This window comes from Astyanax mexicanus, chromosome 11 (assembly GCF_023375975.1).
Source record: "Astyanax mexicanus isolate ESR-SI-001 chromosome 11, AstMex3_surface, whole genome shotgun sequence".
Lineage (NCBI taxonomy): Eukaryota > Metazoa > Chordata > Actinopteri > Characiformes > Acestrorhamphidae > Astyanax > Astyanax mexicanus.
Genome location: NC_064418.1, coordinates 5168581 through 5188328, shown reverse-complemented (window position 1 = coordinate 5188328; position 19748 = coordinate 5168581). Strand labels below are relative to the sequence as shown.

General features: G+C 36.4%; 1 protein-coding gene across 1 annotated transcript; it reads left to right on the top strand.

Annotated features, from left to right (window-relative positions):
* Nucleotides 1-593: 593 nt before the first annotated feature.
* f5 (coagulation factor V) lies at nucleotides 594-18154 on the top strand. The gene is made up of 25 exons (XM_007243158.4): nucleotides 594-798; nucleotides 1802-1884; nucleotides 2069-2191; nucleotides 3669-3881; nucleotides 4069-4230; nucleotides 5077-5298; nucleotides 6207-6372; nucleotides 6470-6650; nucleotides 6737-6833; nucleotides 7200-7405; nucleotides 8169-8316; nucleotides 8401-8613; nucleotides 9245-11570; nucleotides 11763-11931; nucleotides 12041-12277; nucleotides 12366-12582; nucleotides 13348-13527; nucleotides 13629-13745; nucleotides 14426-14497; nucleotides 14597-14682; nucleotides 16226-16381; nucleotides 16464-16608; nucleotides 16715-16866; nucleotides 16966-17148; nucleotides 17911-18154. Exons 1-25 carry the CDS (start codon nucleotides 656-658, stop codon nucleotides 18055-18057), a joined length of 6144 nt encoding a protein of 2047 aa, XP_007243220.3. The 5' UTR covers nucleotides 594-655; the 3' UTR covers nucleotides 18058-18154.
* Nucleotides 18155-19748: the final 1594 nt, after the last annotated feature.

Genomic DNA, 19748 nt, shown 5'->3' with positions numbered 1-19748 from the left:
AGCTAACTTCATTTAGCCATGTTAATCATCTGTTTTACTCTATACAGCTTATAAAATGCTATCTGCATGCTAAAATGTTTAAGGTACATAACCTATATGTACTTAATAAACATTTTAAAAAGAATACCGTACGTTTACACAAATGTACTTGTCTTTGTGTCTTTTTACAATATAATTATTTTACCATTTGTAATTTTACAATCTTTAATTGAATGCAGTAATGCCTTTTAAATTAGTCTAATATTAGCTGTGATCAAAATAAAGCAGGTTTATTAGGTACTGTGATTAAATGTAAAGTGTAAACTGTTATAGAGCAACTTACTAGCTAGCTACTGTACTGTACATTTCATAGTGTTCTTTTTACAATAGTATTTTTTTATAAGCTGCTACTGATGACTAAAAATAAACATGTGGTTTTTGATTGGTGATGAAAGAGCAGAGTAGAGAGTTCGTTGCCCGGGACAAAATGTTGAAACTCTGTGTGTCTGTGTGTGTCTGTGTGTAGGTGGGTGTGTGTGTCTGGCTGTGGAAGATGAGACAGGAAAGACAAAAAAGAGGGAGGGAGAGATAAAGCTATCTGCAGTCTTTACTGAGGGATCAGAAGCTTCTGCTCTTTAGAACAGACTGGTCTTACCTGGGGCTTCCATGCTGAGACATGAGGCTCTACTCCAGGCCAGAGGCTCCCTGTGCTTTGGCCCTTCTGGCGTTTCTGACCGGCTGTGTTTCAGCAGTGGAGAGGAAATACTATATTGCTGCTGTGAATATTGACTGGGATTACAATGCTAATGGAAATCAGAGGTATGGATTTATCTGCATTTTTTTTTAATAATATCACAAATTGATTTAGTTTAATTGTGCTTTTTCTCCTGTTATTTAATTTTGTGTTTCATGTTAAATAATGATGATGAATTAAAATTTTAATATTTTAGCTGTTTTTGTTGAGTTGTATTTGTATAAAAGCTGTCAAATCGGAATTCTCTTTATTCAGCAAATACTGATTTATTTAAAAAAAAGTAATTTATTCAATTTAGAGTCAGTTTATGGATTTTTAAACATGTCATCTGTAGAATGGATTGTAGAGTAGTGTTTCTTTTGTGCTTTTGTGTTTTTAAAAATATATACTATAATAAGTATAGTGCTGTTTAAACATCTTAGGAACTAATCTCAGCAGTGTTTTTTTCTTTCAATATCGTCATATAATTTAAGATTATTTCAAGGCTTTGGCTCCTAAATGCATTAATAAATGGCATTTTGATTGGACAAGAGTTGTTTTGCAGTTGAATAAGTTGTTTGCAGTGAGATTTATAGACAGAAGACATTTTCATACTATATAATGATTCATTCATTAACTATCCAATATTGTTAGAGGTAAATTCATACTTAAAATCTATACTTTATTTTTAAAATGACACAATTTAAATACAAATGAACAACATAAACACAGCAGTCAGAATGTATGTCCAGTAAATGTATGTCTACTGATATGTTAAAAAACACAGTTGACAGCTTCTTTAAACTTTAGACACTGTGTAGAATTGTCAGTTTCACCAGAAGCTCGCCTGATTTGCCCTTTAATACATTTCCATTATACACAATTGCACTACATTGTTTATTATTGTATTATGTTATTATTATCATTATTTTTTTTTATTCTAATGTCATTCATTTTGAACAAGTGATCATGTACTGCACACATAAATAACTTTATATTTTTTAAGTGATTTTATATGTGTATAAAGACTTTTAAAGCATTTCCTTCTGTTCCCTGTAAATCGTTGTGGTTATTTTCATGGCTTTACAGGGGTGGTCCCATATATAGAAAGACAGTGTACAGGGAGTACGATCAACATTTCAAACAGGCCAAGACTCATCCTTCGTGGTCAGGTATTTAAGACACTGATTCAAGTCTGACTGATTCTCTTTTTAACATGACATCACTGTGTCTTCCTAACACTTACAAAAAAATACACTCACGTCAATGTCAAAGTGAATGTCAACATTACTTTAGGTCCAATACATTCACAGACTTACTGACTTATGGATAATGAATAATTATGTATATCTTAAGGGCTGCTGGGACCCACGCTGAGGGGTGAAGAAGATGACGTCATCACTGTCACTTTCAGAAACATGGCCGATCATCCATGTAGCATCCATCCGCATGGCATTGCTTATGGAAAACAGTCAGAGGGTCAGTAAACTGATGTTATAATAACTTACTATGCTGTGTTTTACAAACATTATAATATATAAACATAATCCTATGTTTCTAGCTGGTTAAGCATTGACCTTCACTGTAAAATTGTGAGTTTACCTACCAGTAATTCAATAGCCATCACAATTTGCTTCTCTTTCTCTGGGTGCATAGGATGGCACCACCTCTCTCTCTCTCACTATTACTTAACACTTAATAGTGCTATCCAATTCAGACATTGACTGACTGTCATTTAGTGATCTCCTCCAAGCGTGTAGATCTTTTGAATAATGGACAGCATTAAAAGCAATTCAAAAATATGTGATGGCAAAATCACAGGAAGCAGATGATATTTTTCAGCCGCAAAGTGTTGGTGAAATTGTGTAACAGGATAGTAAAGGAGTAGGAACAGCCTAAAACTTATTTTATACACTATTTATTTGCATAAAATTTGCATTTATTTATTTTGTCCTTATTATACACTCATTAAGGCTTTAACCAGCCAGTAATTATTAACAAGTCATTAACAGGCTACATGTTACTACTGTATATTATTAAGCAATATCTAGACCAGGGGTCACCAACATGGTGCCCGCGGGCACCAGGTAGCCCGCAAGGACCTTATGAGTAGCCCGCAGGCCTGGTCTAAAAATAGCATTTTTGTTGCTATTCTTTTTTTTTTTAAATCACAGTTGCATTGATGTAATTTTAGATTATATTACATTAATATTAGCTTAGAGATAGCCTATAGTTTATATATTATTATACAATATAATGTAATATAATATGTAATATTATATTAAAATATAATATAAAATGTAAACACTTGCAGAGATTTATAATAATAGTGTTGCCTATTGATATCTGTGTCTTCACATAGATGAATGTCATTAATTATTAATAATAACATATAATTAAAGGTAAATTGAGAAAATTTGTAATTTCACGAGTGTGTATCAAACTGGTAGCCCTTCGCATTAATTGGTACCCAAGAAGTAGCTCTCAGGTTCAAAAAGGTTGGTGACCCCTGATCTAGACTGATCTAATACGACTTAATAAGAGCATTTCAAGTGCTTACTTTAGCCTAGTTACTAAAGACTGTACTTATAACCAGTTAAATACCTAGGACTACAGAATTTATAAGACCATTAAAATTTTAAGAACATTAAATGTTTGTTACATTGTTACTCGTTATTTTAAGAATATTTTTTCAGCAACAAGTTGAATAACTACTGTGATTTACTGAACATCCAGCACAAACAGGTCTTTATTTACCTTTTTCATACATATTAACCACAGGTTGTACCCAAGTCCAAATCGACAGCAAAAAAAAAAAGAACATTCGTTTACTCAACACATATCTGCTTCTATTTCCCGTTATATGATATAACTCTCTTCCTCTCTCCTCAGATGAATAATACTAAACATTTCGCAAAACATTCATATTTCTCAATTTAAATCCTCAATCTTTTAGGCTCTTTATACTTTGACAACACCTCCGACTTTGAAAAAGAGGACGATGTCATCAGTCCTGGCAATGAGCACACGTACTCCTGGGAGGTGAGTCCTGATGTGGTCCCGAAAGCTACAGACCCTCCCTGTCTCACCTACATGTACATCTCCCACCAAGACATTGTCAGAGACTACAACACAGGCCTGATTGGGATGATGCTGGTCTGTAAGAAAGGTAAGTCACTTAAAGGTTTATTTTTTAAGCGTCCGTGATCCTCATTATTGGGTATTACTTTCAATGTGTGTGCATTGCATCATCGGCCCTGTGCTCTGTTACTCTTTCGGAGATCAGAGGACCTGGTATCAGAGATAAGACTGTTTATGCTGAAGGTCAGCGTGGTATGTGTTTTTTTGCTCTGCAGGCAGCCTCAGTGACTCTGGAGATCAGGTCCATTTTCAACAGGAACTGGTGCTGCTCTTTGGGGTGTTCGACGAGAACAAAAGCTGGTACAGCAAAGGAGGCCCTCCAACTAAAGAGCATGTGAAATACACCATCAATGGCTTCACAAATGGCTCTGTTCCAGGTAAGTTAACCACTGAAGACTAAAATAATATATTAAGAGAGAGTTTTATTCACCAACTTAGTTTACTTTAACTTTATTTTCGGTTACCATAGCCTGTTTGGCTATTCTAGTCTATTTAAATGTTCCCAAGAAAGCTAAAAACAATATACAGTAAATGTATTATTAAAGGTACAACATACAAAAGGGAAAATAATACAAATTTAAGACACATCATCTTTAATTGTCTTTCTGGGAGATTACTTCAACAATCAACAGCAAATCAGTATATGTTTAAATAACCTAACTGTTTATCTGCTGCATTTTTAATTGTACAAATTTCCAGTAGCAATAATTGTGGGTGTGTCCTCACTAAAAAATTTACAATTTAAATAAATTTTTAAAATCGTTTTTCAGATTTTTTTGTTTATTTGAGTCACCTCTATCTCTCAGTGTTGGTCAAATGGAGAAGAAATGTCTCAATGTTCAAATTATAGTTTTTTTTTATTATTAAGGCCCTCATTATTTCCCACTATTGTTTTCATAATGTGACTTTTCAAACTAGAAAAAAACAACACGAGGCAATACAATTAAATCAACTAAAATGAGTATGCAAATGAGAATTCTACCACCCAAGTGATAATGAGATAACAAAATGAGATACTATAAGTGTAAGAAAAGCAGTCTGGATCCACCAACAGGCTTGTACATGTTGAACTGAAACAGATTTATCAAATATAAGATTTTGTGACTTGAATACCACACTATAAAACTTTGAACTAATGATAAATATTTGGTTTGGTTCACATTGTTTAATTCTGATGCATTTTTATAGGTTGAATTGGTTCTCTGTTCTCTGTTCATTTCCAGATCTAAGTATCTGTGCCCATTCCAAAGTTAGCTGGCACCTCCTGGGTATGAGCTCAGAGCAGGAGCTTTTCTCTGTGCACTTTAATGGGCACGTTCTTCAGCAAGGTGGGCACAAGGTGTCTTCAGTTGGCCTCATCAGTGGCACTGCCACCAGTGCACAGATGATAGCAGTCCACGATGGACAATGGCTCTTGTCTTCGCACATCAGCAAACACTTGGAAGGTAAGATCTGTTTGCTGATATAGAAAACATGTAGGCATACCAGTAGATCTTATAGATAGAAGGAACCTACTCTTTTAAATGAAGGGTTTTTAACCCTCAGTATTTAACCCTCTTCCTAACTGTAGTCATTAATGCATGTTTGCCGCTCTAGTTGGTGTAATGTAACTATGAGGGTAAAGAAATGGGAGCTTATGAAATTTACTAAGCATTGTGTAAACCTGTGTAAAAGTGTCTAACTCATCACACACATGCGTCAAACTGCACTGAGTTGTTAAGTAATCAGAAAAAGACTTCCCTTTGGGGTTCCTGTTGTTGTATGACATGCTGTTTTCTTTAAAAGTAGGTAAAAATTTCAGTAGGAAATGATTAAACTCAATTAAATGTTTACCTTCAGACAGCCTGTACCTGTTTTACGTAATCTTATTTATTATTAACTTTTATGTCTAATTTTAGTTCTTCTCTTAGTTCTTTATTTCTTTAATTATATTATTTATTATATTTTATATAGTTTTGTATTATTGCTTTTTAACTTTTTTAATTAGTTATTTGTATTGTTATTATTTTTATTCTAATTATTATGTTTTAATGTATTTTTATTGCACTTGTAAAAGATAGTTTTAGCTTAATTTTAACTGTTGTTTGTTGTATTAATCTTATTCTTATTCTACTCTTTTAATTTCTTATCAATTAAAACAGGTTTTCTTAATTTTTTTATTGTTATTTTAAAATGAATAAAGTTATTATTTTTCAGTCCCTGTTTCTCGGCTACATAAAAAAAATGAAGTTCAATGTACTTCTGAGTCAAAACAAAGGTTGATTGATTGATTAATTGATTGATTGATTGATTAATTGATTGATGGATTGATCTAGTGAAAATGAATGTAACAAAGGTTTTCATGCTCCTTCAGCTGGAATGCACGGCTTCTTTACCGTTAACACATGTGAGAGGTTTCCTGCACCTAAACGTCAGCTCACTATTCAGCAATCACGAGAGAGCCAGGAGTGGACTTACTATATAGCAGCTGAGGAGATGATCTGGGATTACGCTCCAAACATGCCTGAAAATGTGGACGGGTAAACACACCAAGCACGATTAAACTATTTATTTACAGAAACTCTTTTGTGTTAGCTGCATTAACTAGAATGTTACTCTTATTCCTCTCTAACACAGGGATTTCCGGTCTACATACCTAAAACAGAGCTCAGAACGAATAGGTAAGAAATATAAGAAGGCAGTGTTCACCCAGTATCAGGATGAGACATTTAAAGAAAGAGCAGAGAACATGCAGAGGAAGAAGGAGGTGGGAATTCTCGGCCCTGTGATCAGAGCTCAGATCCGAGACATCATAACGGTAAATAAACTGCAGCAATACGCCTAGCCTGATAATGGCGTGAGTCAGGAATGACAATCATTTAATCTGTTTTTCTGTGCTCACAGATTGTGTTTAAAAACAAAGCGTCGCATCCGTACAGCATCTATCCTCACGGACTGACTATTGATAAAGCAACAGAGGGAGCCAACTATCCTGATGGAGGTCAGGAGAATAAACTTTTTTTTTTTTACATCACTGTAAAATAGTAATTACTAATTTTAGTGTCTGATGTGAAGATACTTTTCTATACTGTACCATTATTACTGTTACGCAATAAGAAGAAATAAGTCAAACTATGTCAAATGTGAAAAATGTAAAGGTTTTTACATGACAGTGTTTAAATATACATATATATAATCACATAATTTAATTTTATTGAGCTGAATTTAAATGAATTAAGATAATTTCTCTGCTCTGCATTTATTATTTTATTTACAAGAATTTAGTTTAAAAAAGAAGAGGACTACTATACTATCTAAAATTCCTGTGCATATTTTTTCCCTCATCTTATTTCATATAATCTGTTAGGGAACCAGAGCCATGCTGTGCAGCCAGGGGAGACCTACACATATGTGTGGCGAGTTATTGAGGACGATGAGCCTTTAAAGAACGACTCGAGGTGTGTAACCAGGATGTACCATAGCGCAGTCAACACTCCGAGAGACATCGCCTCTGGCCTCATTGGGCCACTCCTCATCTGCAAGAGTCAGTCTCTCAACACCAGGAATGTCCAGGTAACTTGTGTGGTTTGGTCCCGTTCTAATTTATTATCTGATGCTATGATCACCCTTGATCTAAATCTCAGAGGGATATGACCAGGTGGTTTTCTCCAAGTCATTCTTTAAGCACATAAATTAAAAATCTAGGCGCTGCCACTGTGATCGAGAGATTGCTTGTTCAAATCCTGTTCTTGCAGTTTGCTATCAGCTGCCAGAGCCCTGAGAGAGCACAATTGAGAGAGCATTGCTCTCTCTGGGTGGGTACAGTAGATGGTGCTCTCTCCCCACATTACTCCAAAGGGTGATGTCGATCAGCACAAGGTGTCTGTGAGCTGATGTATCGGAACTGAGTCGCTGCGCTTTCCTCTGAGTGCGCTGTGATGCTGCTTGGCTATGTAGTTGGAAAAATAGGCGGTGGCTGACTTCACATGTATCGGAGGAGGCATGTGATAGTCTTCACCCTCCTGGTGTTGGGGCATCACTAGTGACAGGGGGAGTCCTAATGAGTGAGTTGGGTTGGAGTAGGTTGGTTTTGTAAATGAAGGTGAAAATGGGATAAAAATCAGAAATAAATTCTCAATAAGTCTCAATAAGTAAACCATTCATCTTAAATGAATCAGTAATATTCAGACCAAGATTCAAGACGAAGACCAGCTCAAGGTCTGGTTCAATAATAATTTAATCCTGTGATAGATTGTGTAAAGTAAAAAGCAAAATGTGGCCTATAATCTGACACTCCTGTCCCACATTAACTTGGAGTATTGCTTTCTTTTTTCAGCTTAGGTCAGACAAGGAGCAGCATGCTATGTTTGCAGTTTTTGACGAGAACAAGAGCTGGTACCTGGATGAAAACATCAACACCTACTGTGATCCAAAAAAAATCAAAAAGGATGACCCAGAGTTCTATAAATCAAATGTCATGCACAGTAAGTAGTCTAATTTTTAAGTAGTCCAGACATTGTTGTGTATCACCTGCAAGAATTGTACATTAATCTCACTTATTCCCACAGCAATCAATGGTTATGTGTATGAAAGTGGCCAAGTTCTGGGGTTCTGCAATGGTGAGATTGTGACCTGGCATGTTTCGAGTGTCGGAGAACAAGATGGCATCCAGACAGCCACCTTTTATGGCCACACATTTGAGCTGAACAACAGAGAAGAAGATATCCTCAGTCTGTTTCCCATGACAGGTGAAACCATCTCCATGAACATGGCTAATGATGGTGAGTATGTCTTCATTTGTCATGATTTTAACAAAAAAATGACACCTTAAATGAAGTGATATTTGAATGCAATTCATTCCTCACAGCCATGCTTCAAAATGGATTCTCTGGACAAACATAAACATACTTTTGACATAGTGTCAATAATGTCAGGTGTTTATATCCATATTTTGATATAAAGTCCTCTACCACTGAGCTGTGTTCTCTGGAATGATGGTGCTCCATCTAACACTAGCACTTTGGTCGCTGAATGCAATCAAATTCTCACAGCAATGCTGTGTTCTTCCAACAATAGCAGAAAATACTATTTGTGATACCATTTATTTTGGAAGTGAGCAGGTGCCTCAATAAGTTAAGCCTTATTTAATATAAAATATTTTGTGAGAAAAAAGAACAGCTCTCTTTCGGGCAGACAAAAGTGAACATACTGGAACAATACTAATGCCAGGCTTAAGTATATCATCTCCATATTAAGCTGTGGAGAAGTGGAAATGTGTTCCCTGGTATGATTGTGCTCAACTCTTGCCACTCAATGCAATCAAATTCTCATAATTCTCATCACAAAACATAAGAATTGAATGTTTCTGAAGTTGATCTACGTTTATCACATTGCCTTATTGTCTTATTACAGGAATTTGGCTCCTGGCATCACTGAACACACATGAGACCACCAAAGGAGTAAGACTAAAGTTCAGGGATGTTGAATGCTTTAGAGATTATTATACAGATAATGACAGTGCTGAGGAAGATATAGCTAATACAGAATCTAGCTTTTCTGTGTGGAAACCTAAAAGCGAGGCAGAAGTGATGAAAGAAAAAATGAAACCAACAGTCATTAAAGAGGTGGCTGTTGATGAAGAAACGGATGCTTATGCGGATTATCTTGGTCTGAGAACATTTAGTAACACTGGAAAGGGAACAAATGATATGGAAAAGGTGGATCTCTCTTTCTTGGATCATGACGAGGGAGTACAGCTTGAAGACAATAGTACCTTTATTTACAGTGTACCTGCTCTTGAGTCACCTGTGAACGTCACAGAGATCCAGGAGGTGGAAGAATTTGTGCTGTTGGATGAAGGAAACCAAGGGGAAATTAAAAGTGAAGAGCATCCAGTTGAGTACAGCATCTCAGCTACAGTTCTTCCTAGCAACATCACTCTGGAACTGCTGGAGAACAGCACTGAGAACGTAACGGACGAGGAGGACCAAATGTTAAATAACACTAGAGTCAGCTTCCGATTGACAAATGAGACAGTTCAAGACTCAAATACCACCCAGTTAGAGACAGAATTCACAAATGAGGATACTCAAGATTATAATAGCACTCAAGAGGACTTAAGTGTTCCAATGGATGTGTCTCAAAAATTGAATACCACCCAGTTAGAGACAGAACACACAAACAAGGATGCTCAAGATTATAATAGCACTCAGGAGGATGCAGAATTTAACCAGGATATATTTCAAGAACTAAATACCACCCAATTAGAGATGGATTTCACAATTGAGGATGCTCAAGAAAATAACAGCACTCAAAATGACTCAAATATTCAACTGGATACGTTTCAAGAATTGAATATCACCCAGATAGATTCAGAATTTTCAAACAAGGACCCTCAAGGATACAACAGCACTCAAGAGGTCTCTAAATTTCCAATAGATATGTCTCAAGAATTGAATGCCACCCAGTTAGAGTCAGAATTCACTACTGAGGGTGCTCCAGGGCACAATAGCACTCAAGAGGACTCCGAATTTCAACTGGAAATGTTTCAAGAATTGAATACCACCCAGGAAGAGTCAGAGTTTGCAAATGAGGTACCTCAAGGATACAACAGCACTCAAGAGGACTTTCAGGAATTGAATACAACCCAGCTGGAATCAAAATTGAAAAATGATGATGCTCTAGATATCAACAGCACCCTTGAATACTCAAAAGACTCAGAACTAAGTGAGGATATGAAAAGTACAAACACATCTCAGAACATGACATCATCTGACTTCGAGTCCCTCCCTGAACATAACAAGACAACACTTCAAGTCAGGAAGCTCTGGAACTCATTAGAAAAATCCAGCTCACAAAGTCAGGAAATTACTTCCCTTTCTAATGACACTTCCACTGTTTCATCTTCAGAAAGCTTTGAGAGCTTTTCAAATGGCACGTGGGTCAATGGTTCAAATGGCACGTGGGTCAATGGCTCAAATGCTACAGGTACAGAAGTCAACGTTTTGCCCACTGAAGTTTTAGTGCCAAACAGCAGTTCAGAAGAGGACATTTCAGATATTCAAGAGGACCAAGACGAAGTGGTCATCTATCTGAAGAACGGCAACAACACCGAGGCTATCCTCACCAACCCTCTGGATCTACAAGGAGAAAACTGGAGCTATGAGGGCAAACATAAGCTGGTGCCAATGGAGATATCAAACGACATCATAAAATACATCACAGACGAACCAGCAGGCTCTAAAACAACAAGTGACGCAAAGGAAGAGAAGAAGATAGTTCTTAAAAGGGTGACACCACTGAAAGGGTTTGGCATGAAGACCAAAAAGAGGGTAGATTATAAACCGCAGCCTCGCAGTGCCATGTCTCCACGAGGCTTCTCTCCACGGGGATTTGCTCCAGGAGAGTTAACGCCAAGAGGAACCAGACCTGTGTCTAGTGAGGAGAATCTGCTCGGGAAGTCCATAATCATAGGCGTGCCCAGGACAGACTTCAATGATTATGAAATATATGTTCCAAAACAAGGACAGGAATATGATTTTGACAACATCCCAGACCATACAGAGGAGTATGAATATGTTGAGTACAAAGACCCATATAAAAAACAAAGGGAGGTACAGAATTTTGCGCTGGATAGCATTTCTAAATACACTTTGCAAATGGATGGCAAGGGCAAGACCAGGACCTATTTCATCACTGCTGAAGAAGTGGAGTGGGACTATGCTGGCTATGGGCAAAGGTAATGTATTATTGAAGTTAATTTTTTAATTTACATAGTTTTACTTGCATACTTTTGTTTGTTTGATGGAATTCATAAACTTATTGTCAAGCAAATACAGTAGTTGCAGCCAGAGAAAGTGGGCTACCAACAGGAAAGAAAGTGAGTGGGTAGTGTCAGACTCTCATGGAGTAACTCTTTTCTTCTTTAAAGGAGAGAAGATAAATCCGCACAAAATGGAAGACCCACACAATTCAAGAAAGTGGTGTTCAGGGAGTATTTGGACAGCTCTTTTACCACCCCGTACATTCGAGGAGAAGTTGATGAACATCTGGGCATCTTGGGTCCAGTCATCAAGGCAGAAGTTGATGAAACCATCATTGTAAATACACTTAATCTTAGTACTACCCATCATTGACTTTCATTTACAAGCAGAAAATTACAGTACTATGAACAAATTCTCAATAACAATCTGTCCTCCTACTCTCTAGATAGTGTTCAAGAATCTTGCCAGCAATCCACACTCCCTGCATGCTAATGGAGTGTCATATGGAAAAAATATGGAGGGACTGAAATATGAAGATAATTCCCCCTACTGGTACCGGCAGGATGATGCAGTACAGCCCAATGAAACCTTTCCCTACATCTGGACGGTAAACGCCAAAGTCGGACCACTACAGAGTGAATCCGACTGTCGTATATGGGCCTACTACTCTGGAGTGAACCCTGTAAGTACAAATATGGCCTCCTCTGCCTTGGTGCATTAATTCCAGCGTTCATTTCGGGTTTAAAATAATTGGTTTCTTCTTCATACAGGAGCGAGATATACACTCTGGCCTGATTGGACCTCTTATGGTCTGTAGGAAGGGGACACTGAATGAAAATTCCATGGATACAAGAGACTTCATGTTACTCTTCATGACATTTGATGAAAGCAAAAGCTGGTACTACGAGGACAACCTGAAAAACCTTCAGAAGACAGAGAAGAAAGCTGCCAGAGATTCAGAAATTAGCAATAATCTCAAATTTCCTGGTATGAATCCAAGTTTTTATGTGTTTGCTTTACTGGGTTAATTCTCAATACTTTAGAATATAACATTTTAGTATTGAAAGTGGTTCTATTTAACTATACTTGATTAAAATACCTGCAAACAACTGGTTAGATGTTATATTTTATCGTTGTTACAATCCGTGCAACTCTTGAAGCAAAAGTTTACTGTTCAATAATGGCAAAGCTGTTCTGCACTGATACAATATTTCATGAGGAATGATTAAAGGAAAATCTTGGTATATTATTATAAACGTTTAATATGTGATAAAAATAATGTTAGGTTTGTGAAGTGGGAACCATAACTCTAATGATGCGCAGTACCAGAAGTTCTTAATCCAGCCCACATCATTTTAAATTTAGTTGGTCAGTCCTTTATTGATAATATTCTGAACATTTTAGACTAAAACATATGGCCCAATCTTACTTGTGTTAACGTATCTAGTATTAATATTTTTAATAGGTGTTATTTCTCCTGTAGCAGGATTGATTTGGAGATTTACGTGATTTTGTTTGTACAACCATAATACTGTATATCTGCGTAATATTATTACTCTACCCAGTTAGTAATTTCCATGACTGCTTTAAGTATTGTGTAATTTACCACAACACGGAGACTCCTCAAAAACAGTGACCGTCAGCTGGGCAAGCTTACACACGCAATAGTTGAATGCACACACCCATAGACTACATCTCGACTAATGACTTAATCATTGTTTTCTTATTTTTTCTCTCTCTCTCTGTTTTCAGCTATTAATGGAATTATTTACAGTCTGAAAGGACTCCGCATGTACACTAAACAGCTGGTAAAGTGGCATCTTATTAATATGGGCTCTCCCAAAGATTTCAGCAGTATTCACTTTCATGGGCAAACTTTTGTGAGCAAACATACACGTGACCAACGTCAGGGAGTCTATCCACTTTTACCAGGTTTGTCAATGTTGCTGTTTTAATTTTTGCTGATTTTTTAAAAGGTTTTTTTTCTTCAATTATAATTGAGTGATCTTTTCTTTTGCACTTCTGCTGCACAGGAAGCTTTGCAACGCTGGAGATGTGGCCTTCTAAACCAGGCCTGTGGCTGCTGGAGTCTGAAATTGGAAACTCTCAGCAGAGGGGAATGCAGACTCTGTTTTTAGTGTTGGACAATGGTATTGAATAACAACATTTATTCATTTTAAGCTTTATTTACTGTGAAGTTTATCATAACTACTTCTAGATTAAAGCTGCAGTCCCTAAGAATCCATTAAAAGTACTTATTAGTTGGTAGGGGCCATCCAAAATATAGAATTTTGATCAAATCCATCCTGGCATGTCCGTCTATTGCACTGATTTCATAGATACATTTAATTACCAAAACAATATAATGAAAAACACAGATTTTCACAGAGCAATTGTATTTACATTATCCTGCATTAAACGTACCATTCCACAAGCTCTGTGCAATTACACATTCTTGCCAGAGGGGGCTAGGAATCTCTAAAACCCCAAAACTTATGGACTGTTGTTTTAATTTGTAATTCAAATTTAATATATAACACCTCACACCTTATACGGGGCATTATATAGGCATTCTCAAGCTGACCCCTGTAATAACACTTCACATCATATTACATACTGCTATTCCATGACTTTTGGCATGTCAGTATATACTGTAGTATAATGTTCTTTGCTGGACAATGAAGCCTTCGTCTTTTGTTTTACTTGCTATGCTATACAAGCCACCATAAAGTCCTCACTGTACCCACTGTCTAACTTTAATAAGATGTGTTGGAATTGATTAGTGTTTTTAATTTCATTTAAAAGCTTTCTTTCTGTTCTTATGTTACAGTGTGTGGGCATCCTCTGGGTCTTATTTCTGGGACTGTGAAAGACAGCCAAATAACAGCATCTGACAGCAGAAGTAAACCCACACCCACAGTCCTTTCTAACACAACATAATCAAAAATCATAACAGAAAACACATTTAACAATGCAACACTTTTCATTCTGTCATTTCAAGGTTACTGGCTGCCAAGTTTGGCCAGACTGCACAATACAGGAAAGTACAATGCATGGAGCACAACAAAGTCAGGAGAATGGATTCAGGTATTGTCACATAATAACAGTCTAAAACAGTGGTTCTCAAAATGTGCCATGTGTACCACTGGAGGTACAAAAAAGTGTCTAAATCAGGGGTCTCAAAGTAGCGGCCCGCGGGCCACATGCGGCCCGCGACGCGGTTTCATACGGCCCCTCACGGGTTAACAAAATAAACATACATCTGGCCCGCAATTCAATTTAATTATTTATGATTTATTATGTTCGTTTTCATATTTTATCTTAACTTGTATTTTGGTGTGTGTGTGTGGTTTTTGTTTTTTTTTTTTGCTTACGCTGCGTTGCCTGCTTTAGTAGTCTTCAGTAGCCTTCAACAGTCTAACCTTGCAGCCGTGGCGTGTCCACTAAACTCCGTAGTTATAAACATCCTGAGGTTAGCAGCGCGCTAACTGACCTGTTTATAATGTAATCCGAGCAGTGCCTCCGTGACGCTGCTCTAAACTGCTGCTGTTAGCTGCTTGGGCTGAAAGATAAACTGTAGAGAGCTGTATTATCCGGTTAGTGGGGTTATTTTATTTCATACACAGAAGAACTTACAAATTTTTAAAAACGCTCCAGACTGGCTCAGCTGAGCCCTGTAGCCCGTGGCTGGGCTGCAGCTCTGACTAAGCAAAGACTGCGGGCTTGTGGTGCTGCAGCTGCAGCTCCGACTAGTGGTTGGATGAGGAACTGCTAAATCTGAGGAAATGCTAAATCTGTCACAGCTCACAATTTTTGATTTTATATTTATTAAGCCTTATTTCAGTATCAAACGTTTTGATCAAAGTTTATATAACTTATAAATTAAAAGGATTTATGTTAATAGAGCAACAAGCAACCATTTTTCCATGCAACTGTAATATTTGATTGAATAAATAGTATATTGAGAGTTATTTAACATTAAGGAGTAATTACATTCATTTTGTATTACATCTGGTTACATTTTCTTATATTTATAAGTTACATCTGGCCCTCAGAGGACAGCCAATATGCCAATGTGGCCCTCGGCAAAAATGAGTTTGAGACCCCTGGTCTAAATGGTAAAAATGTTTCTAATGTGTCAAAAGCAAAAGAATAGTGTTTTTGTCAGGCAACCACATGTAGGGAGGACAGTGGGGGATGTTGAAACCTCAGAGTTTGAGTGAAGAAATGGAAGAAAAAGCCTTTTAAACTTTCAGTGGAAGTCATTGTTAAAATACAGTATTTTAACAGATTGGTTGGGAAATCATTCTGATACAATATAGAGAACAACTTCTAGATTCACATTAATTGAGGCATGTGCAGTTCTCTCATCTTTAAATCTGTGATGTTTGAACCTTGTTTTAATTCTGTGCATTTTCTCAAGAAGAGGAATCCACTGCTAATTAGTGTAAAAAAATTAGCATACTGTGGATGACTTATATGTGGTACTCTGAGGTTTTAGTTTGATGATGGGTGGTACATAGTCTATAAAGTTAAGGACCACTAGTCTAAAGGCTTCTACTGCAATAATTTTAAGCTGCTAAGTATTTTAGTAAGTTACATGAAGATGTAATTGTGCTATGTTGCCCAGGTGGACTTCCAACGGCCAGTAGTGATCAGTAAAGTGGCTACGCAAGGAGCCAAGCAATTCTTAACCTCTCACTATGTGCTGAACTACACCATATCCTACAGCACAGACCGCAAGAGGTGGATTTTCTATAAGGCAGACAGTAAAGCTGCCAGAAAGGCAAGTACCTGCTTCAGCACACTTTAATTTCACCATCCATGATTATTGATAACTAATTAGCCTTTTTTTCAATTCTCAAAAGACTTTCGAAGGTAACAGAGAAGCCCATGAAGTGAAGGAGAACATCTTCTTCCCACCAATAATTGGCCGTTTTATAAGACTTCACCCTTCCCATTCATACAATTTTCCAACTGTTCGCATGGAATTCTATGGTTGTGAGTTAGACGGTAAGTAGTGAGCTAATCAAACACCTTCAGTGTTCTTGCATCACAGAGAATGCACCTTGTGCTTCACATTGATTCCCTGTAACAAGGGCCATTTGCATGTGTGCAGGGTGTTCTGTGCCGCTGGGAATGCAGCGCAACGTTATCCAAGACCATCAGATCACCGCCAGTTCTGTTTCCACCAGCTGGTATTCAGGTCCATGGCACCCTTGGTTTGCTCGTCTAGATAAACAAGGGTCTGTCAATGCTTGGCAAGCCAAGGTAGATATTTTAAAATTTAAACTGTACTACCGGTACATGCTTAATCTAAACCCAAATTCAGGTTATTTATCACATATTGGTATTCTTTTCCATTCATAGAGCAATGACATGCAGCCATGGCTCCAGATTGAACTGAAGGCGGTCAAGAAGATCACAGGAATTGTGACCCAGGGAGCGAAGTCTCTACGCACAGAGATGTTTGTGACGGCGTATGTGCTGGAGTACAGTGAGGATGGCAATAGATGGATCAAGTATACGGATGATGAGGACTATGAGCAGAAGGTACATCTCAGCAGACCTTTGAAAATTTAGTTTGGCCCTGTTTACACTTAATATGTAAAACAAGTAATAAAAGACTGTGACAGATGTGCAGTAGATAACGGTAGCAACAGGCTAAAAGGCTTTCCAGTGATAGTTAAAGAAGTGTTTTTCTGTATACTACAAACTACAAAGTAAAAAAGCACAAATGCCCAAAAAACTGAAGAAACTCTAATCTGACTGATCAAACTAACCCATCTGGCATTTCAACGTTGAATAAACGTTAAATAAACATTGAATTAACGTTGAATAAATGTTGAATAAATGTTGAATAAACATTGAATCAGAGTTGAATCACTACCAATCAGATTGAACATTGTATCTCAAAAACACTAAAACAGTAAAACATGAACATGGTGTTAAATTAAAAAGCAGTTACTGCAAATAGAAGTAAAACACCTTTTCATTCCTCCATCCAAACGTTTTCAGAAATTATATGGGGATGAAATGTAAAAAGCTGATTCAAAAGGCAGAAGGTTGAGGACATTATGTTGATTCAACGTTAAAATTTCAACATTAGCACAACCATTGAACATTAAATGTTGATTCCACATTGTTTCAACACTGAAACAACAACAAACATCACTTAAATCATATTTCAACCAGATTTCAACTTCAGTCATAATTGCATCAGATCATACAGTTTTTCTAACAAAGTTAAAAGTGAAGTAAATTTGAGTTGATCTAATTTTAACGCCCTAACTTTCTTTTTATTCTTCTTTGCAGATATTCACAGGAAACACAGATAACAATGGACACGTAAAAAATTATATCTACCCTCCAATATTCTCCAGATTTATCAGGATTATTCCTAAAAGATGGCAGAACTCCATCACTATGAGGATAGAGCTGCTAGGATGTGATTTTGAATGATAGACATTGTAATTTAATTGTAATTTTTAGAGATGTTCTTTACTTGTATTATTGTTGCCTCAGATGATTCTGTATTAAAGATTGTAATTTAATGTAAGAGATGGTCGTGTCTTTTATTTAGGGGTAAATCTAAACGCAACATGCTGGCGCCACCTAGTGGAGATGCTGCAGTTGCAGGTCCGCCTCCTTGTGTTTGATTGGTTCTCAATTACACATGATCCGTCATCAAAATACTGCGGGAACTTTTGATCTACCTTGGTGGTCCAGGGTGCTGAACATTTGCATTTAAATTCTCATTAATGTGTGATTCAGACAATAGCCATGGTTAGCACTGGATATCAGCATCAGGGTTAATAGTGCTTAATAATCTTTACTATTAAATGCTAAAACTATATTATTATTTGATGTATATATATTATATATTATTGTGTGATTTATGATTCAGAAAAAATTAAAGTAAATGCTGAAACTTAAAACAGCTAATATAGCTATTGCGCCCTATACAGACAGGTAGTTATATCAATACATTCAGCTTTTTAACGTCAGTTAAACGTCGAGCTCTTTAGTGCACTCAGAACAGACCACCACCAGACCACCAAGCCACAGACCACCCACAGGTGCTGGAGAGTGTTGGAGAGCAGAGACGGGAGTTTGGGAAAATGGCAATCCCGTCGCCATTGTAAACCAGGGACTGCCCCCTTTATTCTCAAGTCTCTCTCCAGTCCACCTTAAATAGTGCAGTAGAATCACAGTCGCGCCCACAGTAACCAGCGAGCTACTTATGGAAGCCCATTCCAGCCCTTTAAAACAAACAAAAAAAATATATTAAATCAATTCAGTATAATTTTGTGATGTTAATTTGCTTTTGGAAGAAAAAAAGTGTTTTTCTTTCTCAAAGGAAGCCTTTACATAGCCTCTGTACAAACTAATATCACCTTAAAATAAAGACTTTGTGTCTCAAAATTATTATTTAGCTAGCATATAAATAAATTATCTCAAAACAATGGGATAGCATCTGAATGATATAGTATGTCAAAATGCGATAGCATCTCAAATCTATGATTTAAGTTAGCTACCTTATAAAAATAACTTGTCTCATAATAATTAGTATATGAATGACTTAAAATGACTCAAAATAATGCAATAGCATATCAAATCTATAATTTAGCTACTATACAAACATAATAACATTTAAAATAATGAGAAAGCATCCCAAATCTAAGATAAAAGAGTCTCAAAAAAGTGTCTATATGAAATAATTAGATATTGTCTCAAATCTATCATGTAGCTACTATATAAAAATAACATCTCAAAATAATGAGAGTATCTGAATGACTTGTAATTGAAAATAATGTGATAGCATATCAAATCTATGATTTAACTACTATATAAAATAATAACTTATCTTTAAAATAATGAAATAGTATCTGAATGGTCATAGTCATAGTTTTGAGATGCTATCACATTTTTAAATACTAAGTATTTCAGATTCTATCTCATTATTTTGAGATGTTATTATTATTTTAACACACCAGCTAAATCATTTAAAAAGGGATATTAGATTGTACATAAGCTATTTAAAGCTTCACTTGAGAAAGAAGAAAAAAAATATTACCAAAGGAAAATAATAAATAGTATTTTAAAATTATAACTTATTTTAAAATTATGCGAGTAATTCTTATACTTAATAT

Bases quoted from the DNA above. Each gene is read 5' to 3' on its own strand.
- f5 (XM_007243158.4), top strand. From the start codon at position 656: ATGAGGCTCTACTCCAGGCCAGAGGCTCCCTGTGCTTTGGCCCTTCTG. The intron at 7,406-8,168 runs GTAACTTGTGTG...TTCTTTTTTCAG, and splicing joins TCAACACCAGGAATGTCCAG to CTTAGGTCAGACAAGGAGCA. The intron at 12,583-13,347 runs GTATGAATCCAA...CTCTGTTTTCAG, and splicing joins CAATAATCTCAAATTTCCTG to CTATTAATGGAATTATTTAC.